This window comes from Podarcis vaucheri (assembly GCF_965113315.1).
Source record: "Podarcis vaucheri genome assembly, chromosome: 16".
NCBI classification, from domain to species: Eukaryota; Metazoa; Chordata; class Lepidosauria; order Squamata; family Lacertidae; genus Podarcis; species Podarcis vaucheri.
Genome location: NC_138754.1, coordinates 24,712,581 through 24,728,521, shown reverse-complemented (window position 1 = coordinate 24,728,521; position 15,941 = coordinate 24,712,581). Strand labels below are relative to the sequence as shown.

The following is a 15,941-nucleotide window of genomic DNA, read 5'->3' as shown; positions in this document are numbered from 1 at the left end:
CAGTGGACCAGCCCCCTGCTCAAAAAGTCTGCTGACTCCTGGCCTAAGATTTGGCTTGATCTGCTGCCTCCATTTATTCCATACATTGGGGAGTGAGGAGCCTCAGGCCTGGCGGGGAGTCAGTGTGGCCCTCCAGGCCTATCTGGCTTTTGGAATGCTCTCCAGGCTACACTCCCTGTCCCCAGGCCCTGTCCTTCATCAGCTTTGCTTCCTATCTGGCCTTGAGTGTTTTTGCCAGGCTGGAATGTGCCCTTGAACTCTGATAATGCCTCCTGCTTGCCTGAACGGCAGATGGAGCTGTGTTTGAGTGCGAGTAGGAACCTGCCTAGTATATATGTCAAAACTCGTATTTGTTTCTCCTCCCATCTTTGCCTCCAGTCCCGCCTACGCCTGGCACCGTTGCCCGGAAGAGAAGATGGCCATCGGGCTGAAAAAGGTGCTTCACCCCTGGCGTAGGATGAAAAACCTTCCCTTGAGTTTGCTGCTGGCAAAAGCAAGCCTTTCATGCGACCGGCTGCCATGGCAACCGTCCGTGATGGGCAGGAACAGGCATTTCCCTGCACCGCCCGCCTTCTCTGGCAACGGAAGGTCAAAGACCTTGGGGAATTATCCTCTTTCCTGACGTAGAGCTATTTCTTTTCTCAAAACAGCTGCTGGAGGTGGAGGGGTGGGCTCCGGCTCTCCCTCTCGCCCACATCTCTGTTTCCCTCCCTCCCTCAGGTCGTTCAAGGACACAAGCACAACCGCTCAAGTAAGACAAAAATAGAGCTTTATTTGAAGGGCAAATGAAACCGGAGAGGCCGGCTTGGCCTTCTTTGTGCTCTGGTTGCGCCAGAGGTTCCCTCAGTCGCCCGCTATCTCGTCGATCGGATGGCATGAAAGGAGAACTTGACACGTGTCCCTAACGGGGACGGTTCAGGCTGGGTGTGATACGGCAAGGATCGCTCACTGCTTGAAGGAAGGGTCGGGGGCGAGAGCGGCGACGGCATCACAAGACAGGAAACTGGATAGATACAATTCCCCAGAGCTGTGCGTGCAAAAATGGCAATGCCTCCACTACGGTGGTGATTTTGTTAACACTCTCCCACTGAGGACCTCAGCGTGGCATATGAGGTCCTCTGCCTACCCATTAGATGCTCACCACAAAACTCTGTGTGGTAGGCTAAGCTGACGGACACAGTCAGTCGGGATATAATGATCCTGGCTTTGGAAACCATGGTTTGTGAAACAGAGCCTACAAACTCCTTCCCCTCCCCTGGTGGCTTCAAGGAAAGGGCCGTAGCTCAGTGGTAGAACATCTGCCTTGCAAAGCAGAAGGCCGCGGGTTCAATCCCTGGCATTTCCAGGTAGGGCTGGTGGTGATGTCTCAGATCAGAAACTCTGGAGAGTCGCCGATAGCCCGCGTAGGCAGTTCTGAGCTAGGTGGACCGGCAGTCTCTGATTCTGTGTGAGGCAGCTTCCTGTGTTAATACTGGTGAACCAAACCACAGTTTCCCATTACACAGGAAACCGTGGCTTTCTGTTACTAGCCAGAATTCAAAAACCGTGGGGTATGAAGCCAGGATAGTTATGTCCAAAGAATGACTGGCCTGAAGTGAGGCTGAGTGAGGAAAGGGCCTTAAATTTCCCTGGGTCCTGATTAGACACTTTTCACAACTACACCACTCCGGTTGTCACAAAATACCTTGTGCTTTATGGACAACTCAGGCGGCAGTTAACAATGACACAGGGCCCACCTCACACCGTAGAAATCTGGTTTTATGAAACAAATGGTATTGTGAGGAGACCTTTGCCCTTCTATCAATCCATAAACAGGAGGCCAGAAAAGACCAGAAGCCCAAGAACTCTCAATACTGAATTCCTCAACAGTGGTGTTTTTTTTTTCTACCTTCCCCTGCATACTGCCTCCGACAGTGGACAGAGGACAGACACTAGGAGTGGCTGTTCCAGCCGATATATTTTGGGTACCAGTAGGACAGACAGACCTGATCCACCACCACTTTCAAACACTTTTACTCAGCCCTATATGAACATATCCAGAGGAATCGTCATATTGACTTTTCCTCATGTCAGTGGACAAAAGTGGTGCCTTGCGAATTTTTATCTCAGGCACAAAAGTGGCTAGGGCTGAACCTAATTCCACCCTCCCCACCCTCCCAAAAAAGACACACACATATGGTAAATAAAAGAAGTTGAATGATTTACACCCTGGCAAAAACATTTGGCCACACACACACCCAGCACTGCTGAGTGCTCACGGCTAGCCTTCTAGTGGCAATCTTATTAATCTGCTAACAGTTCTTTCTGCTGCACCAAATTGATTCTGGCAGGCTATGTGGGGATCAGTTCAGCCTTTATGTTTCCCTTTACACTTGAGTAGCGAAATGCCTGTATCCACAGCCTTTTCACCAGGCACAAATGTGTTGGCTCTGCCCGTGATATCTGGAACCCAGCCTTCCTCCAAAACATCCTCTTAAATGTTTTGACTACAGCTCCCAGCAGCCCCCAGCCAGAATGGCTGTAGTTGTAGTTCAGAACAGCTATGCTGGTAGGGTCTGGTAGAAATGGAAGAACAAAACATCTGGAGAGCGCCAGGTCAGAGAAGTCTGACCAACAGACACACACACACAGATTATCGAACCCCCTTTGCTATAAATGACAGCAAGCCGACATTGGCGCATCTTGCAGACATTACGGATATGTACATTAACCTCCACTTGCAGAGAACGAAAAATGCAAAGCAGGAGAACCAGTGTCGTAAGGGGGAAATGACAACCCACTTCTATAGGAGTTGCTGAAAGCCAACCAACACTTGCTGGTGAACCACATGACACATGAGTTCCACGTCGAACCGCAGGAACGGACACCAAAGAATGCAGAGCGAACACTTCCCTGCGTGTAGAAAGCTAGCCTCCCAGGGAGTTCGGGTGGGCTAGAACTCTCACCCCCTCACATGCTAGACTTCCACGTGCAAGCAGAAATTGGTCCAAGAGAATTCTGCGCCATGTGATTTGATCTGCATGCACAGATTGATCTTGACTCCTTCAAAAACGGGGTGCATCCCCACCCTGAAACAACAAGTAAACAAAAACAAACGTGTCCAAAAGCATTTTACCCCATGGAGCGTAATACTGACCATTTTCACCCACTGCCGGTGGGCTTAATGGGTGCCCATTTATCAGAGGATTTCAGTGAATCTGGTGGGCAGGTGGAAAATGCCCTTCGAATATATTCACACAAGCCAAACAGTAAAGATTTTCTTCATCCACCGAAAGCAAATGAGCACCCTAAGGTAGGAGAGTTACCTAGTCCAGGAATGGGGGGACCTCTATAGTCCTCTAGATGCTGGGACTACAATTCCCATCATCCCTAACCATTGACAAGGATGGCTGGAGCTGATGGGAGCTATAGTCCAACGGAAACTGGAGGGCTGCAGATCTCCTCATCCTTGTTGTAGCCCAGTGAGGATAAGGAAATATTAATGGGTGTCTACTCATAAGCAAATGTGCATGCGCTCTCGCTCTCTCTCAAACACACACGCCCTTAACTCACTAGCAGGCAGCACAGAAATAAAACATCCATCCATAAAAATTGCACTATACGCCACCCCACCAGGTGGCAGTAGAGAACGGAAATAGACACACGCACACATGCATGTCCTGAACACACCACTTTTCATCTCCATGTTCCTCCTATATGGGAGCTCCTCATTCAGTACTTTAGTACCTAGTGGGGAGCCCTACCCAAGGAAAGGAGGAACTCTGTGCCACCTCCCTCTGCGGGCATCAATCCCACAGTGCCCTCGGAGGGGTTGGAGAGGAACTGGCACGAGAATTGGCATGGCTGCAAAGCGGCTTGCGGAGATCAGAGGTGCAGTCCAGCACACATTCAAGTCTGAACATTTTTAAAAAAGAAGGAAACACTTGGTTTCCCCCAATTTTTAGCCCTATGAGAAGTAGCGGCTGGTGCCAGGGAGGTCTGCTGAGGCAGATCCGCTCTTCCCTTCTCTCTTCCCCAGAGTCTGCATGTTTGAATTATCTGCCTCAGAGGAGCTGGGGAGACTACCTGCATGTAGAAATCTAGCACATCAGGGAGAAAATGAGAAGAGAACCCTCTCTCTTCCAAAGTGCTGGCTTTCTAGGGGCAGGGATTTCTAAAATATATTTTTTAAAAAAGATTCTATGTAGGTGAGAATTCAGATACGCAGCATCTAATCCCTGCACCCCGTGCCGTCAAATCCTTCGGTGGGCAGAGGTGGCGTCTCCTGGCTTCCTCTGAAAACCATCTGCTGTAGCTCTTGCCCAGTGCGTAAAATGGCTCAGGGGTCAGGTGGGGCTGAGTTATTTGGAGGAGGATAAGCCTTCCCACAATTCTGGCATCTGCTGATCATGAGCACCCACCGTACCAGAGGCATGCTATGATCCATCAAAGAGGAGAGGCACACCTTCCCACAGCGGCAGTAGTGGCTGGCACCCATTGGGATTGGCAGGACAGAAAGCAGGGAGGCCCAACAGTAGGTGGCGCCACAGCCAACGACAGGCAGAGCCAACTAATTGCAGCTTTTGTCCCCGTCCTCCTTTCTGCAGTTCCACAAGGGCAACACCGAGGGAAGGAAGCTGGTCGGCAGTGCCACCGCCTGCAGTGGTGGTGTAAGAACATAAGAGCAACTCTGCTGAATCAAGTCCAGCATCACGGTCTCACAGTGGCCAACCAGATGCCCCAATTGGAAGCTTGCAAGCGGGACCTGAGCAAACCGACACTCTGCCCACCTGCAATTCCCAACAACGGGTATTCAGAGTCACCCTAACTCCTCGTGGCGGCCGAGTAGGGCAGAAAGCAGGGAGCCCAACAGTAGGTGGCGCCAGAGAGCAGGCTGAGTCAACTCATTCTAGTTTTGTCCCCCTCCTCCTCCCGGCTGAGCGACACTGAGACCGGGGAGCAGGAAGCGGGCAGCCAGTGCCAACCCTCCTGGACCAGATGGGGGCTGGACAAGAGCAGGCTGGGGTTGGCAGGGCAGACCCCCTACCCCATTGGCCCTACAGCTCCCGCGCTTGGCAGTCGCAGCTCCAATCACGTCCTCCCTCTCTCCGCTTACTCCTCTTTGCCCCGCCCACCCCTGGAGCGCCAGCAGGAGGCGATGGAGTCACAGTGATGGTACATGAAGACCCCCGAGAGGGTGAGGGCGATGCCCGCGTAGCTGAGCAGCGTCAGGCGGCTGCCAAAGAGGAAGTGGGAGAGCAGGAGGTTGCCCACCACGTTGAAGTTCCCCAGGACGTGGATGGTGAGGGCCGACGTCAGCGAGATGACGTAGAAGCTGGCCAAGTTGTACAGCACCGAGCCCAGGCAGCTGAGCAGGACACAAGCCCAGAGGCCCCCTCCGTAGGCCAGGGTACCGTCCCAGGCAGGCCCCACCTCCAGGACCAGGGCGGCTGCAAAGAGGATGTAGAAGCTGGGCAGGGAAGTGAGGCAGAGCAAGGTCAGCGAGTCCAGCCGCTCCTCCTGCAGGAAGGTACCTGGGGTGAGAGATATAAAATAGAATAATAATAATAATAATAATAATAATAATAATAATAATAATGGACGCGGGTGGCGCTGTGGGTTAAACCACAGAGCCTAGGACTTGCCGATCAGAAGGTCAGCGGTTCAAATCCCCACCACAGGGTGAGCTCCCGTTGCTCGGTCCCTGCTCCTGCCAACCTAGCAGTTCGAAAGCATGCCAGTGCAAGTAGATAAATAGGTACTGCTCTGGCGGGAAGGTAAACGGTGGTTCCGTGTGCTGCTCTGGTTCGCCAGAAGCGGCTTAGTCATGCTGGCCACATGACCCGGAAGCTGTACACCGGCTTCCTCGGCCAATAAATCGAGATGAGCGCCGCAACCCCAGAGTCGTCCGTGACTGGACCTAATGGTCAGGGGTCCCTTTACCTTTAATAATAATAATAATAATAATAATAATAATAATAATAATAATAATAAAAAATAATATTATCAAACATTTAAAGCTTCCCGATACAGGGCTGCTTTCAGATGTCTTCTAAATGTCATATAGTTGTTTATTTCCTTGACATCTGATGGGAGGGTGTTCCACAGGGTGGGTGCCACTACCGAGAAGGCCCTCTGCTTGGTTCCCTGCAACCTCACTTCTCGCAGGGAGGGATCCACCAGAAGGCCCTCAGAGCTGGACACCAAATTCAGAGAGGGGCTGAGGAGGGAAAGAAAAGCACACAGGAGGCAGGAGAGAACTTCCCCGAGGCATGGCCGCTCCTCGACATGGCATGGACTTCTTCAACGTGGCACCCTGCTGTTGTTTTGGACTACAACTCCCATGAGCCCCAGCCAGGATTGCCAAGCAACCCATCAGTCCCAACTTCATACTGTTTTTCAATATGTTGTAAGCTGCCCAGAGTGGCTATGGGAACCCAACCAGATGGGAGGAGTATAAGTAATAAAATTATTATTATTATTATTATTATTATTATTATTATTTCAGATTTTGGGGGACGAAGCCTCATTCACTGAAATGCTCCCTCACAGGTAGGAAACTCCCCGCACATAGAAAACCAGCAGGTCAAGGAGAAGGCTCACTGTTTATGTGCATTGAATCCTTTTGTACAGTGGAGCATTCAGTCCTGGGAGTCCCAAACCCGCAATTTGAAGCAGTAGAGCCCTAACACAGGTTCACCACCTCACTGAGAACTAGGCCCTTGAGTCCTGACCTTTCCCAAACTGTATATGTGGGTGTTGTTGTTTTTAAAAAAGATGTGTTTTTGAAATAAAAATAAATCCATCATAAAACCCCCAGTGGCCTCTTATCCAAAAGTAAACAGCCCCTTACATTTCTCTGAGCATAGATGACCAAGCAAGAATGAGGAAGTACATGTTAAATTTGCACAACCCTGCACTGGAGACAAGAGTCCAGCCCAGATATGATGTTTTAGGGAGTAGCCTTTCCCCAGTTGATGCCCTCCAAGTGTTTTGGACTATAGTGCCCATCAGTCTTAGCCAGCATGGCTGTTGTGACCGACAGCTCCCATCAGCCCTGGCCGGGACTAATGGGAATTGTAGTCCCAAATGCTTGCCCGGCAGCAGCTGGATAAATGCATAAAGCAGTGATGGCCAAACTTGACCCTCCAGCTGTTTGGGGACTACAACTCCCATCATCCCTAGCTAATAGGACCAGTGGTCAGGGATGATGGGAATTGTAGTCCCAAAACAGCTGGAGGGCCAAGTTTGGCCATCAGTGGCATAGAGATTCACTGGTGTAGGGTCACATTCACAGCATCCATTTAAAGCACTATGATCCCACTTTAGTCATGGAATTATAGTTTGTTAAGGGCACTGAGAGTTGTTAGGAAAAACCCTTCCCTCTTCCCCAAAGTGCTTTAACAATCAATCCCTCTTCCCAGGAAACTGTGGGAGCTCCAGCTCTGGAAGGGGAATAGGTATCTCCTAACAAGCTCCCAAAGTCCTTAACAAACTACAACCCCCAGAATTCTTGGGGGAAAGCTTTGACCGTTTAAAGTGGCATTTGTGGTGCTTTGAATAGATGGTATGTTTAAGTGACACACAAACTGGAATGAGCTATCCCATTTCCAAGACAACAGCCCAGCGAAGGATAAAGTATTCCCTTCTGAAAACCTCCCGGCAAAGATTTAGCATCCCAAAAACAAAACATGCCTTCTGCCCTGCTCAGCATTTTAAGTTTCAGCACACAAACGAAACGAACGATTCCAGGTTCGAATCTGGCTCTGGTTTCAATGCAATTAGAATTCTGGGAAGGGCTGGACTCTGCTTAATGCAAAACAAGAGACGTTTTGCAGACGTGCTCAATTGGCATAATTCCTGCATTATTTATTCCCAGGGAGAACTAAAACAGAGTGCTCATATTCTTCACCCATACGCTTTCAAGCACATCTCTGCAGCCATAAGGACAATAATAATAATAATAATAATAATAATAATAATAATAATAATAATAATTTATTTATACCCCACCCATCTGGCTGGGTTTCCCCAGCCACTCTGGGTGGCACCCAACAGAATATTAAAAACACGATAAAACATCAAACATTAAAAAACTTCCCTAAACAGGGCTGCATTCAGATGTCTTCTAAAAGTAAGATAGTTGTTTATTTCCTTGACATCTGATGGGAGGGTGTTCCACAGGGCAGGTGCCACTACCAAGAAGGCCCTCTGCCTAGTTCCCTGTAACCTCACTTCTCACAGGAAGGGAACTGCCAGAAGGCCCTCAGAGCTGGACCTCAGAGCTGAACGATGGGGGTGGAGACGCTCCTTCAGGTATACTGGACCGAGGCCATTTAGGGCTTTAAAGGTCAGCACCAACACTTTGAATTGTGCTTGGAAACGTACTGGGAGCCAATGTAGGTCTTTCAGGACCGGTGTGATATGATCTCGGCGGCCACTCCTGGTCACCAATCTAGCTGCCGCATTCTGGATTAGTTGTAGTTTCTGGGTCACCTTCAAAGGTAGCCCCACGTAGAGCACATTGCAGTAGTCCAAGCGGGAGATAACTGGAGCATGCACCACTCTGGCGAGACAGTCCGCGGGCAGATAGGGTCTCAGCTTGCGTACCAGATGGAGTTGGTAGACAGCTGCCCTGGACACACAATTGACCTACGCCTCTCAGGACAGCTGTGAGTCTAAAATGGCTCCCAGACTAGAAACTCACTTTTAAAAGGACCCTTAAGAAGGGCCATGGGACACGGGTGGCGCTGTGGGTTAAACCACTGAGCCTAGGACTTGCCGATCAGAAGGCTGGCGGTTCGAATCCCCGTCACAGGGTGAGCTCCCGTTGCTCGGTCCCTGCTCCTGCCAACCTAGCAGTTCGAAAGCACGTCAAAGTGCAAGTAGATAAATAGGTACCACTCCGTCGGGAAGGTAAACGGCATTTCCGTGCGCTGCTCTGGTTCGCCAGAAGTGGCTTAGACATGCTGGCCACATGACCCAGAAGCTGTACGCCGGCTCCCTCAGCCAATAAAGCGAGATGAGCACTGCAACCCCAGAGTCAGCCACGACTGGACCTAATGGTCCGGGGTCCCTTTACCCTTTACCTTTAAGAAGGGCCAACGTTCCACACAGGCCACCCTCCCGCAGGAACTGCGTCCCACACGCAGCCACGCAAGGCACTCACTTTGCTGTATGGACTTTAGCCCGCGGAGGAAAGTGGCAGCAAACAGGAAGCAGCAGCCGGCTTGGTCAAAATGTACCTCCCCGACGATACTCAAGGAAGCCCCCAGGCAGATGGGCCCCATGGCCACGTACTGCAGTGGGTGGTGGTGTTTCCCCAGCAGCACCTTGGAGAGGGTCAGGGTGAAGAACGGCGTCGTAGTGTAAACCATCTGGGCAAAGTCCAGCTGGACGTAGTTCAGTCCCAGGTTCCCAAAGGCCACACTGGCACAGAAGGTCAGGCTCAGCAGGAAAACCCTGCCCTTGGCTCCAGGGCACGGGGCGGGGTGCCCGGCCCCGCCGGCCCGCAGCTTTGCCAAAGGGTTGCCCACCACCACGGCCGTCAACATGTGCAGGGAGGAGAGCAAGACCGGGTAGCGGAAGTTGTGGACGGCAAAGATCCACTTGTTGAGGCTGGACATGGTGGTCCCCGTCGCCAGCCAGACGAACACCGTGAAGACCAGGGGCAGAGCATGTCGGGACGGTTCGGGGGGCCTTTGCCCCCCACGCGGCAGCGGATCCAGCTTCCAGGGAGAGGGGGGTCGTGCCCCATTGCCAGCGTTCATCTCTGCTTCATTTCTTCTCCCCGGAGAGGGTGGGCACATCGGGGGCGGCAGCCTGGCATCAGCACAAGGGACAGAGTCCCTGTGCAAACAGCTGTGAGCCTAGAGACAAAACGTTATCCTGAAACAATCACCCAACTAACCCAGATGTCAATCTTATAGGGCTTAGGTTATCTGAAGGACCATATTCTCCCATCTGAACTTGCCCAGGCTCTGAGATCTTCGAGCAAAGCCCTTCTCTCGGTCCCGTTACTCCCCACAGGAACGCTCGGTGGGGACATGGGACAGAGCCTTCTTAGTGGCTGCTCCTAGACATTGGAGCTCCTTCCCTAGGGAGGCCAGACTGACTCCCTCCTTGCTGTCCTTCCAATGGCAGGTGAAGACTTCTATACCAACAGGCCTTTGGGAAATTATTTCTTTTAAGGTGCTGTTTTTACTATCAGCATTTTAATAGATTTGTTTTAATTCTGTTATAGAGTTCCGTTCCTTTTTAACAATTACCTGTTACATGTTTTTAGCTGTTTTGCATTTTTATTTATTTATTTAACATAAAAATAGCATGTTTATTCATTTATTTCATAAAATTTGTACACCGCTTGGTTCTAAAAAGCCTCAAAGTGCTTTATAAAAAAGAGATGGTAATTTATGGGTGAAAATTTAGAAATAACTGCTATAAGTCAATGAGAAAAAAACACTACTTTTCACCACTATGGGGTATCTGCAAACTCAAGGAGCTTTTTGCATTTTATCGGTGTTGTTCTAAGTTGTGAAAGCTGCCTTCATGAAGTCCCAGTCTGGGGGAAAGCTGGCTGATAAATAAATAATTAAATAAATAAATACAATACAATACCATAATACAGTGGTACCTCTGGTTACGTACTTAATTCGTTCCGTAGGTCCGTTCTTAACGTGAAACTGTTCTTAACCTGAAGCACCACTTTAGCTAAAGGGGCCTCCCGCTGCTGCCGTACCGCCAGAGCACGATTTCTGTTCTCATCCTGAAGCAAAGTTCTTAACCCAAGGTACTATTTCTGAGTTAGCGGAGTCTGTAACCTGAAGTGTATGTAACCTGAAGCGTATGTAACCTGAAGTACCACTGTATTGCCTGAGCTCACTGTCTCCTGGCTGGTTTTGGTGCCCACACAAAGTTTGCCATGTCCTGCTCAGCTATTTCCCCCTTCCTGTCTCCTCTCCAAAAGTCACTCCCAGTGACTCACCAGTATCCAATTTCCAGTCCCGGCCGGGAGCGAGCGAGGATCCCTCTGGCTTTCTCAGGAGGAATCTGGAACAGACAGAGGAGAAACGCCCTGGATGTGCCTCGATGTTGTAGAATCACCTTCGGTTGCGACCTCCAGCCCTTGCGACGTCCGGCACCTTGTCAGCTCCGGCGGGACAGGAATCCAGCGGCTTCTAGACATTCGGCAAGCCTCATTCTGTAGGACGACACACAACAGATGAGATCCCTGGAGTCTCACTTAAACCAGAGGTCTTTGGGCTGGCCTGCCGCCTATGGAGAGAGAGGCTGTCCCACTTCAGGAGAGGCTTAGCCGCTTCTGCTGCCGGCTAGCCTTGTGTAAGGATGCCGGGCGGAGAGGAGGAAGGCAGTGGAAAGTGTGATGGGCTGCCTGGGAGGTTGGCAGCGAAGCTCCTCCCTCTCGTATCCTGGGACTGCGGCAGCAACAACAACAATGGGTCATGTGTCTGCCTCCTTAAAGTGATCAGGGCCAGGCAGCCCAAGCGGTTTGTGGGCCCGCCCAGGCCGACTCATCTGCGGTTTGTCCCTGTGGGAGGAAAAAGATCATACAAACCGGCTGCAGCAGCAGCGGAAAGAAAGAGCAGTCAGGAGAGCATCCTAAACAAAAAACCCAGTCGCCATGGAAACATAGCAATCCAAAAGAGAGAGAGAGAGAGACTGTGCCACGCTGTGCCTTTAAAACACATGGCTTCCACCCCACTCAAAGATCCTGGCAACGCTTGTTCCTGCCAAACTACAATTCCCAGCACCCAGAACAAACTACAGTTCCCATGATTCTTGGAAGGGGGAACTATGTGCTTTCAATATGCGTCCAAAAGTGCTTTCAAAATGGTGATGGAAGCTGCAGCTGTTTAAAGCACGCATTCATTGATTTCTTGATCGGTACTATTCATAAATTTATTACTCGCTGTTTGGCAGGAAGCTCCAGGGTTGAGTTACGACGATTTAAAATTAAGAATAAAAAAAGAGGAGATACGGTACAAAAAGTGAATAAGGAGTGGACTTTCTTTAAGGAATACATCAAAATCTATGTGGAAAAAGTAGAACTTTTGACAGATCTTGAGTGAATCCAGAAAATGATTAGAGCGAAAGGAGGGTAAAGTTAAGACAGAAGAAGAGATTAAAGAAAGAATGAAATGCGTTTAAGCTAATTGGAAAAATAAAGTAGCGTAACAAGAACGGCTGGAAATCAAGTCACTTGGTGGGTGTCCGTGTGGGGTAAGCATGTATGTATGTTGATATGTACAGTATAGGTAGGTATTATATAATGTAGGTATGTTTTATGCTATGAAAATAAGGTAGTGTGTTGTGTATATGTATTGTGTAAATGTAAATGTATGTGTTTTATATGTTAATAAAATAAAATAAAGAATAAAAAACGCAGATTGCAGTCACGGGAATAGGGTGGGCCTTGAAAACACACACATTTCAGGTGTCAAAGGCTGGGGTGAAGAGGTGCGTCTTCAGCATTCTCTGAGAGCCATGTAATGAAGCTGTCAGACGCACCTCTGTGGGGAGTTCCACAATTTAGGAGCTGCCACTGAGAAGGCCCCGTCCTGGCCCGCCACCCCCACCAAGCTTCTGAGGGCTGTGAAACTACCAAAATTACATTCAATATACATTTAAAGCACGTGGCTTTCACCCAAGGGATCCTGGGAATGGTACCTGCCCCCACAGAACTTTAATTCCCAGCACCCAGAACAAACTACAGCTCCCTGGAATTCTTTGGTGGGAAGTCATGGGCTTTAAGCATGTGTTGAATGTACTTTAATATATGTGGTGGAAATGCCCTAAGCTGGTGATACATGCCGCTTCAAAGCAGTGGTGGGGCCTCATGGGAATTGTAGTCTAAGGCTCTGTACTCACCATGCATTTAAGGCACATTTAAACCACCCACAAACCCCAAGAAACCTGGAAAGAAAACAGCTGGAAATAAAATAGAAGGTTTAGGAAGGTTGGTTTAAACAAGGGGTCAGCAACCTTTTTCGGCAGGGGGCCGGTCCACCGTCCCTCAGACCATGCGGGGGGCCGGACTATATGTTGGGGGGGGATGAACAAATTCCTATGCCCCACAAATAACCCAGAGATGCCTTTTAAATAAAAGGACACATTCTACTCATGTAAAAACATGCCGATTCCTGGACCGTCTGCGGGCCGGATTTAGAAGGCGATTGGGCCGCATCCAGCCCCCGGGCCTTAGGTACCTACCCCTGGTTTAAACCCTAAACAGGTGGGGAGCTGGGTGAGAAAATCAACAACTGACACGTATTATTATTATTATACCTGGAGCCCAATTTGTACAGACCCAAACTAATTAGGAGTCAGGAATCACAGATTCTGTAGCTCTGGTAGCAAAAGGGGGAAAGGCCACACAGCTGGATGGAAGAGCATCTGCCTTGCATGCAAAAGATCCCAGGTTCAAATTCCTTGGCAGCATCTCCAGCTAAGGCAGGGGGGGGAGGGGAAAGGCTCCCTGCCTAGATCCCTGGACAGCGGCTGCTGCTGCCAGTCAGTGCAGACAGCACTAAGCTGGCTGGACCTGTCTGCCTGGCTCAGAATAAGGCAGCGTCCTGCGTTTACTCAGAAGTAAGCCCCAGAAGGAGTTTAATGATTACTTAGTTAAACACGTTAAGTTTAACTAACTGAAAACAGCTTGCAGATACTTAATTGGCTTAGGATTTTATTTAAGTTAAGTGATGAATTAATATGTTTAATTTCATAACGTGAAGATTTAAGGATGTTAATGTTTAAGTTAAATTATTTTAAGAAATGTGATTTGGAAAACTGTTAAAAGGACATGCAATGAAATTCAACCAAGGGGAAGCAAGGAAGTCACTTAACAGTGTTAAAAAGTGTAATTTTTAATAAGGTTATGATTTATGTTTGTTTGATGTGTTTGTTTATAATGTTGTGAAAACCAATTAAAAAAAATTGAGGGGGGGGGGAGAAGTAAGCCCCAGAAGTGAAGCTTTTAATGTTTAATAGGTTATTGTATTTTAGTGTTTTGTTGGAAGCCCCCAGATGGGTGGGGTATAAATAATAAATTATTATTATTATTATTATTATTATTATTATTATTATTATTATTATTATTATTATTAAACCCCTGCACTCTTCTCCCCGTTTTCGATGGCTCCTGGAGTCCTGGCATCCACCGGCCCCGTCCAGGGAGACCCGGCACACGCCTCCAAGCGTCTCCCCGGGTTAGGAACGGCGTCACGTCTGAACGTCTGAACGCAGGCCCGGGAAGCAACCATACCGGCCAGAGGAGGGCGATGCGGGTGGAGGGGAAGAGTGCGGCGCCCTCAAGGTGACTCTTACCTTCAGGTAAGGCGGGGCGAGGCGCAGCTCCATCGCAGCCAGCCAAGGGGGGCGCCGGCTGCAGGGTCGCCAAAGGATCGCTCTCCCGAGAAGGCGAGGCAGAGCCGGGGCGAGCCGGTGGCTGGGACCGCGCACAGACCCCCGGGGCTCAGCATCCCAGATCGGGTCCCTCCTTGCCCTTGGGCGTCCTTTCCCACGCTCCCTTCCGAGGCGAGGATGCGCTGCTGCTGCTGCTGCTCCGGTATCCTTGCAATAACCCCCCGGAGGCGGCTTGTCGAGGGGAGAAAGGAAAGCGATGGAGGAGAGAAAAGGGAGAAAAGCGGGGAGCGCAATCGCTTTGCAGGGTTTCTTTCCCGCCCCCTCTGCCTAGCAAAGCTAAAACGGGAGCCTGCCGGCCAAAGCCGTCTCGGCGGCGCCGCCTCCTGGACGCGGGTGGAGAGCGACAGCCTGGCTTAAGCGCACCGGAGGAGGAGGAGGAGGAGGAGGGGTAACGTTGCCTTGCCTCCCGCGGCTCCGCGCGCAAAATTGCGCCCGCACCGCCGCTTGTGCGCAGAGGCCACTGCCGTACCCAAGCAAGGCTTGGGAAGAGATTGCAGTTTCGGATTGCATCCATGTTTTTAAAGTGTGTATGTGTGTTTATTTATACAAATAAATTTATGTAAAAATATATTTATAAATAAATATTATTTATTTATTTATGTGTGTATGTGTTTTTTTGTTTGTGTTTTTCCCACGGCAGCTCAAAGCAATGCCTAGAAGCTGAGGGTATATTTTTTTCACTTATGGTGGAAATGCAAGTGGGCAAATGGTGTAAAGGTAAAGGTAAAGGGACCCCTGACCATTAGGCCCAGTCATGACCGACTCTGGGGTTGCGGCGCTCATCTTGTTTTACTGGTCCGGGTCATGTGACCAGCATGACTAAGCCGCTTCTGGCAAACCAGAGCAGCGCACGGAAATGCCGTTTACCTTCCCGCCAGAGTGGTACCTATTTATCTACTTGCACTTTGACATGCTTTCAAACTGCTAGGTTGGCAGGAGCAGGGACTGAGCAACGGGAGCTCACCCCGTCGCGGGGATTCGGACCACCGACCTTCTGATCAGCAAGCCCTAGGCTCTGGTGTACAACAAGCTAAATTTATTATTATTATTATTATCATTTACATTTCCTAAAAAAAAACGGAAGCATTCCTTATTTGTATAAATGGGAGTGGGTTAACAAAAAAAAAGGGAAAAAAAGCCCATAACTTATTCTTATATGCTACAACACCTGCAAGGATATTATACGCAAGATACTGGAAACAGAGACCCCAGGGAAAGAACAATGGTTAAACAAACTCATTGAATTTGCTAAGCTTGCAGATATGACACCCAAAATAAGAAATGTAGATGATGAAAGAGACAAGGAGTGAGTGGGTATTTAGGGGAATATTTACAAAAATTCAATCTTAAATACGAATTCCAAGTAGGGAATTCTGACTAGCAATTGACAATATAAGTGATATGAGAAGGTTGAAAATAAGGCGAAGATATTACTACATGTGCAGCTAATTGAAATGTACAAAAATGTACAAATGTACAAAAAACTGTCATGGATTGTTGGGTGGAAGTCCAAAAGAATT

General features: G+C 49.3%; 1 protein-coding gene across 1 annotated transcript; it reads right to left on the bottom strand.

Annotated features, from left to right (window-relative positions):
• Positions 1-752: 752 nt before the first annotated feature.
• SLC35E4 (solute carrier family 35 member E4) lies at positions 753-14,788 on the bottom strand. The gene is made up of 4 exons (XM_082203388.1): positions 14,323-14,788; positions 10,964-11,179; positions 9,149-9,848; positions 753-5,513 (listed from the first exon to the last, which is right to left on the bottom strand). The coding sequence occupies exons 3-4, from the start codon at positions 9,786-9,788 to the stop codon at positions 5,092-5,094; spliced, it is 1,062 nt and encodes a 353-aa protein (XP_082059514.1). The 5' UTR covers positions 9,789-9,848; positions 10,964-11,179; positions 14,323-14,788; the 3' UTR covers positions 753-5,091.
• Between the last annotated feature and the right edge of the window lie 1,153 nt (positions 14,789-15,941).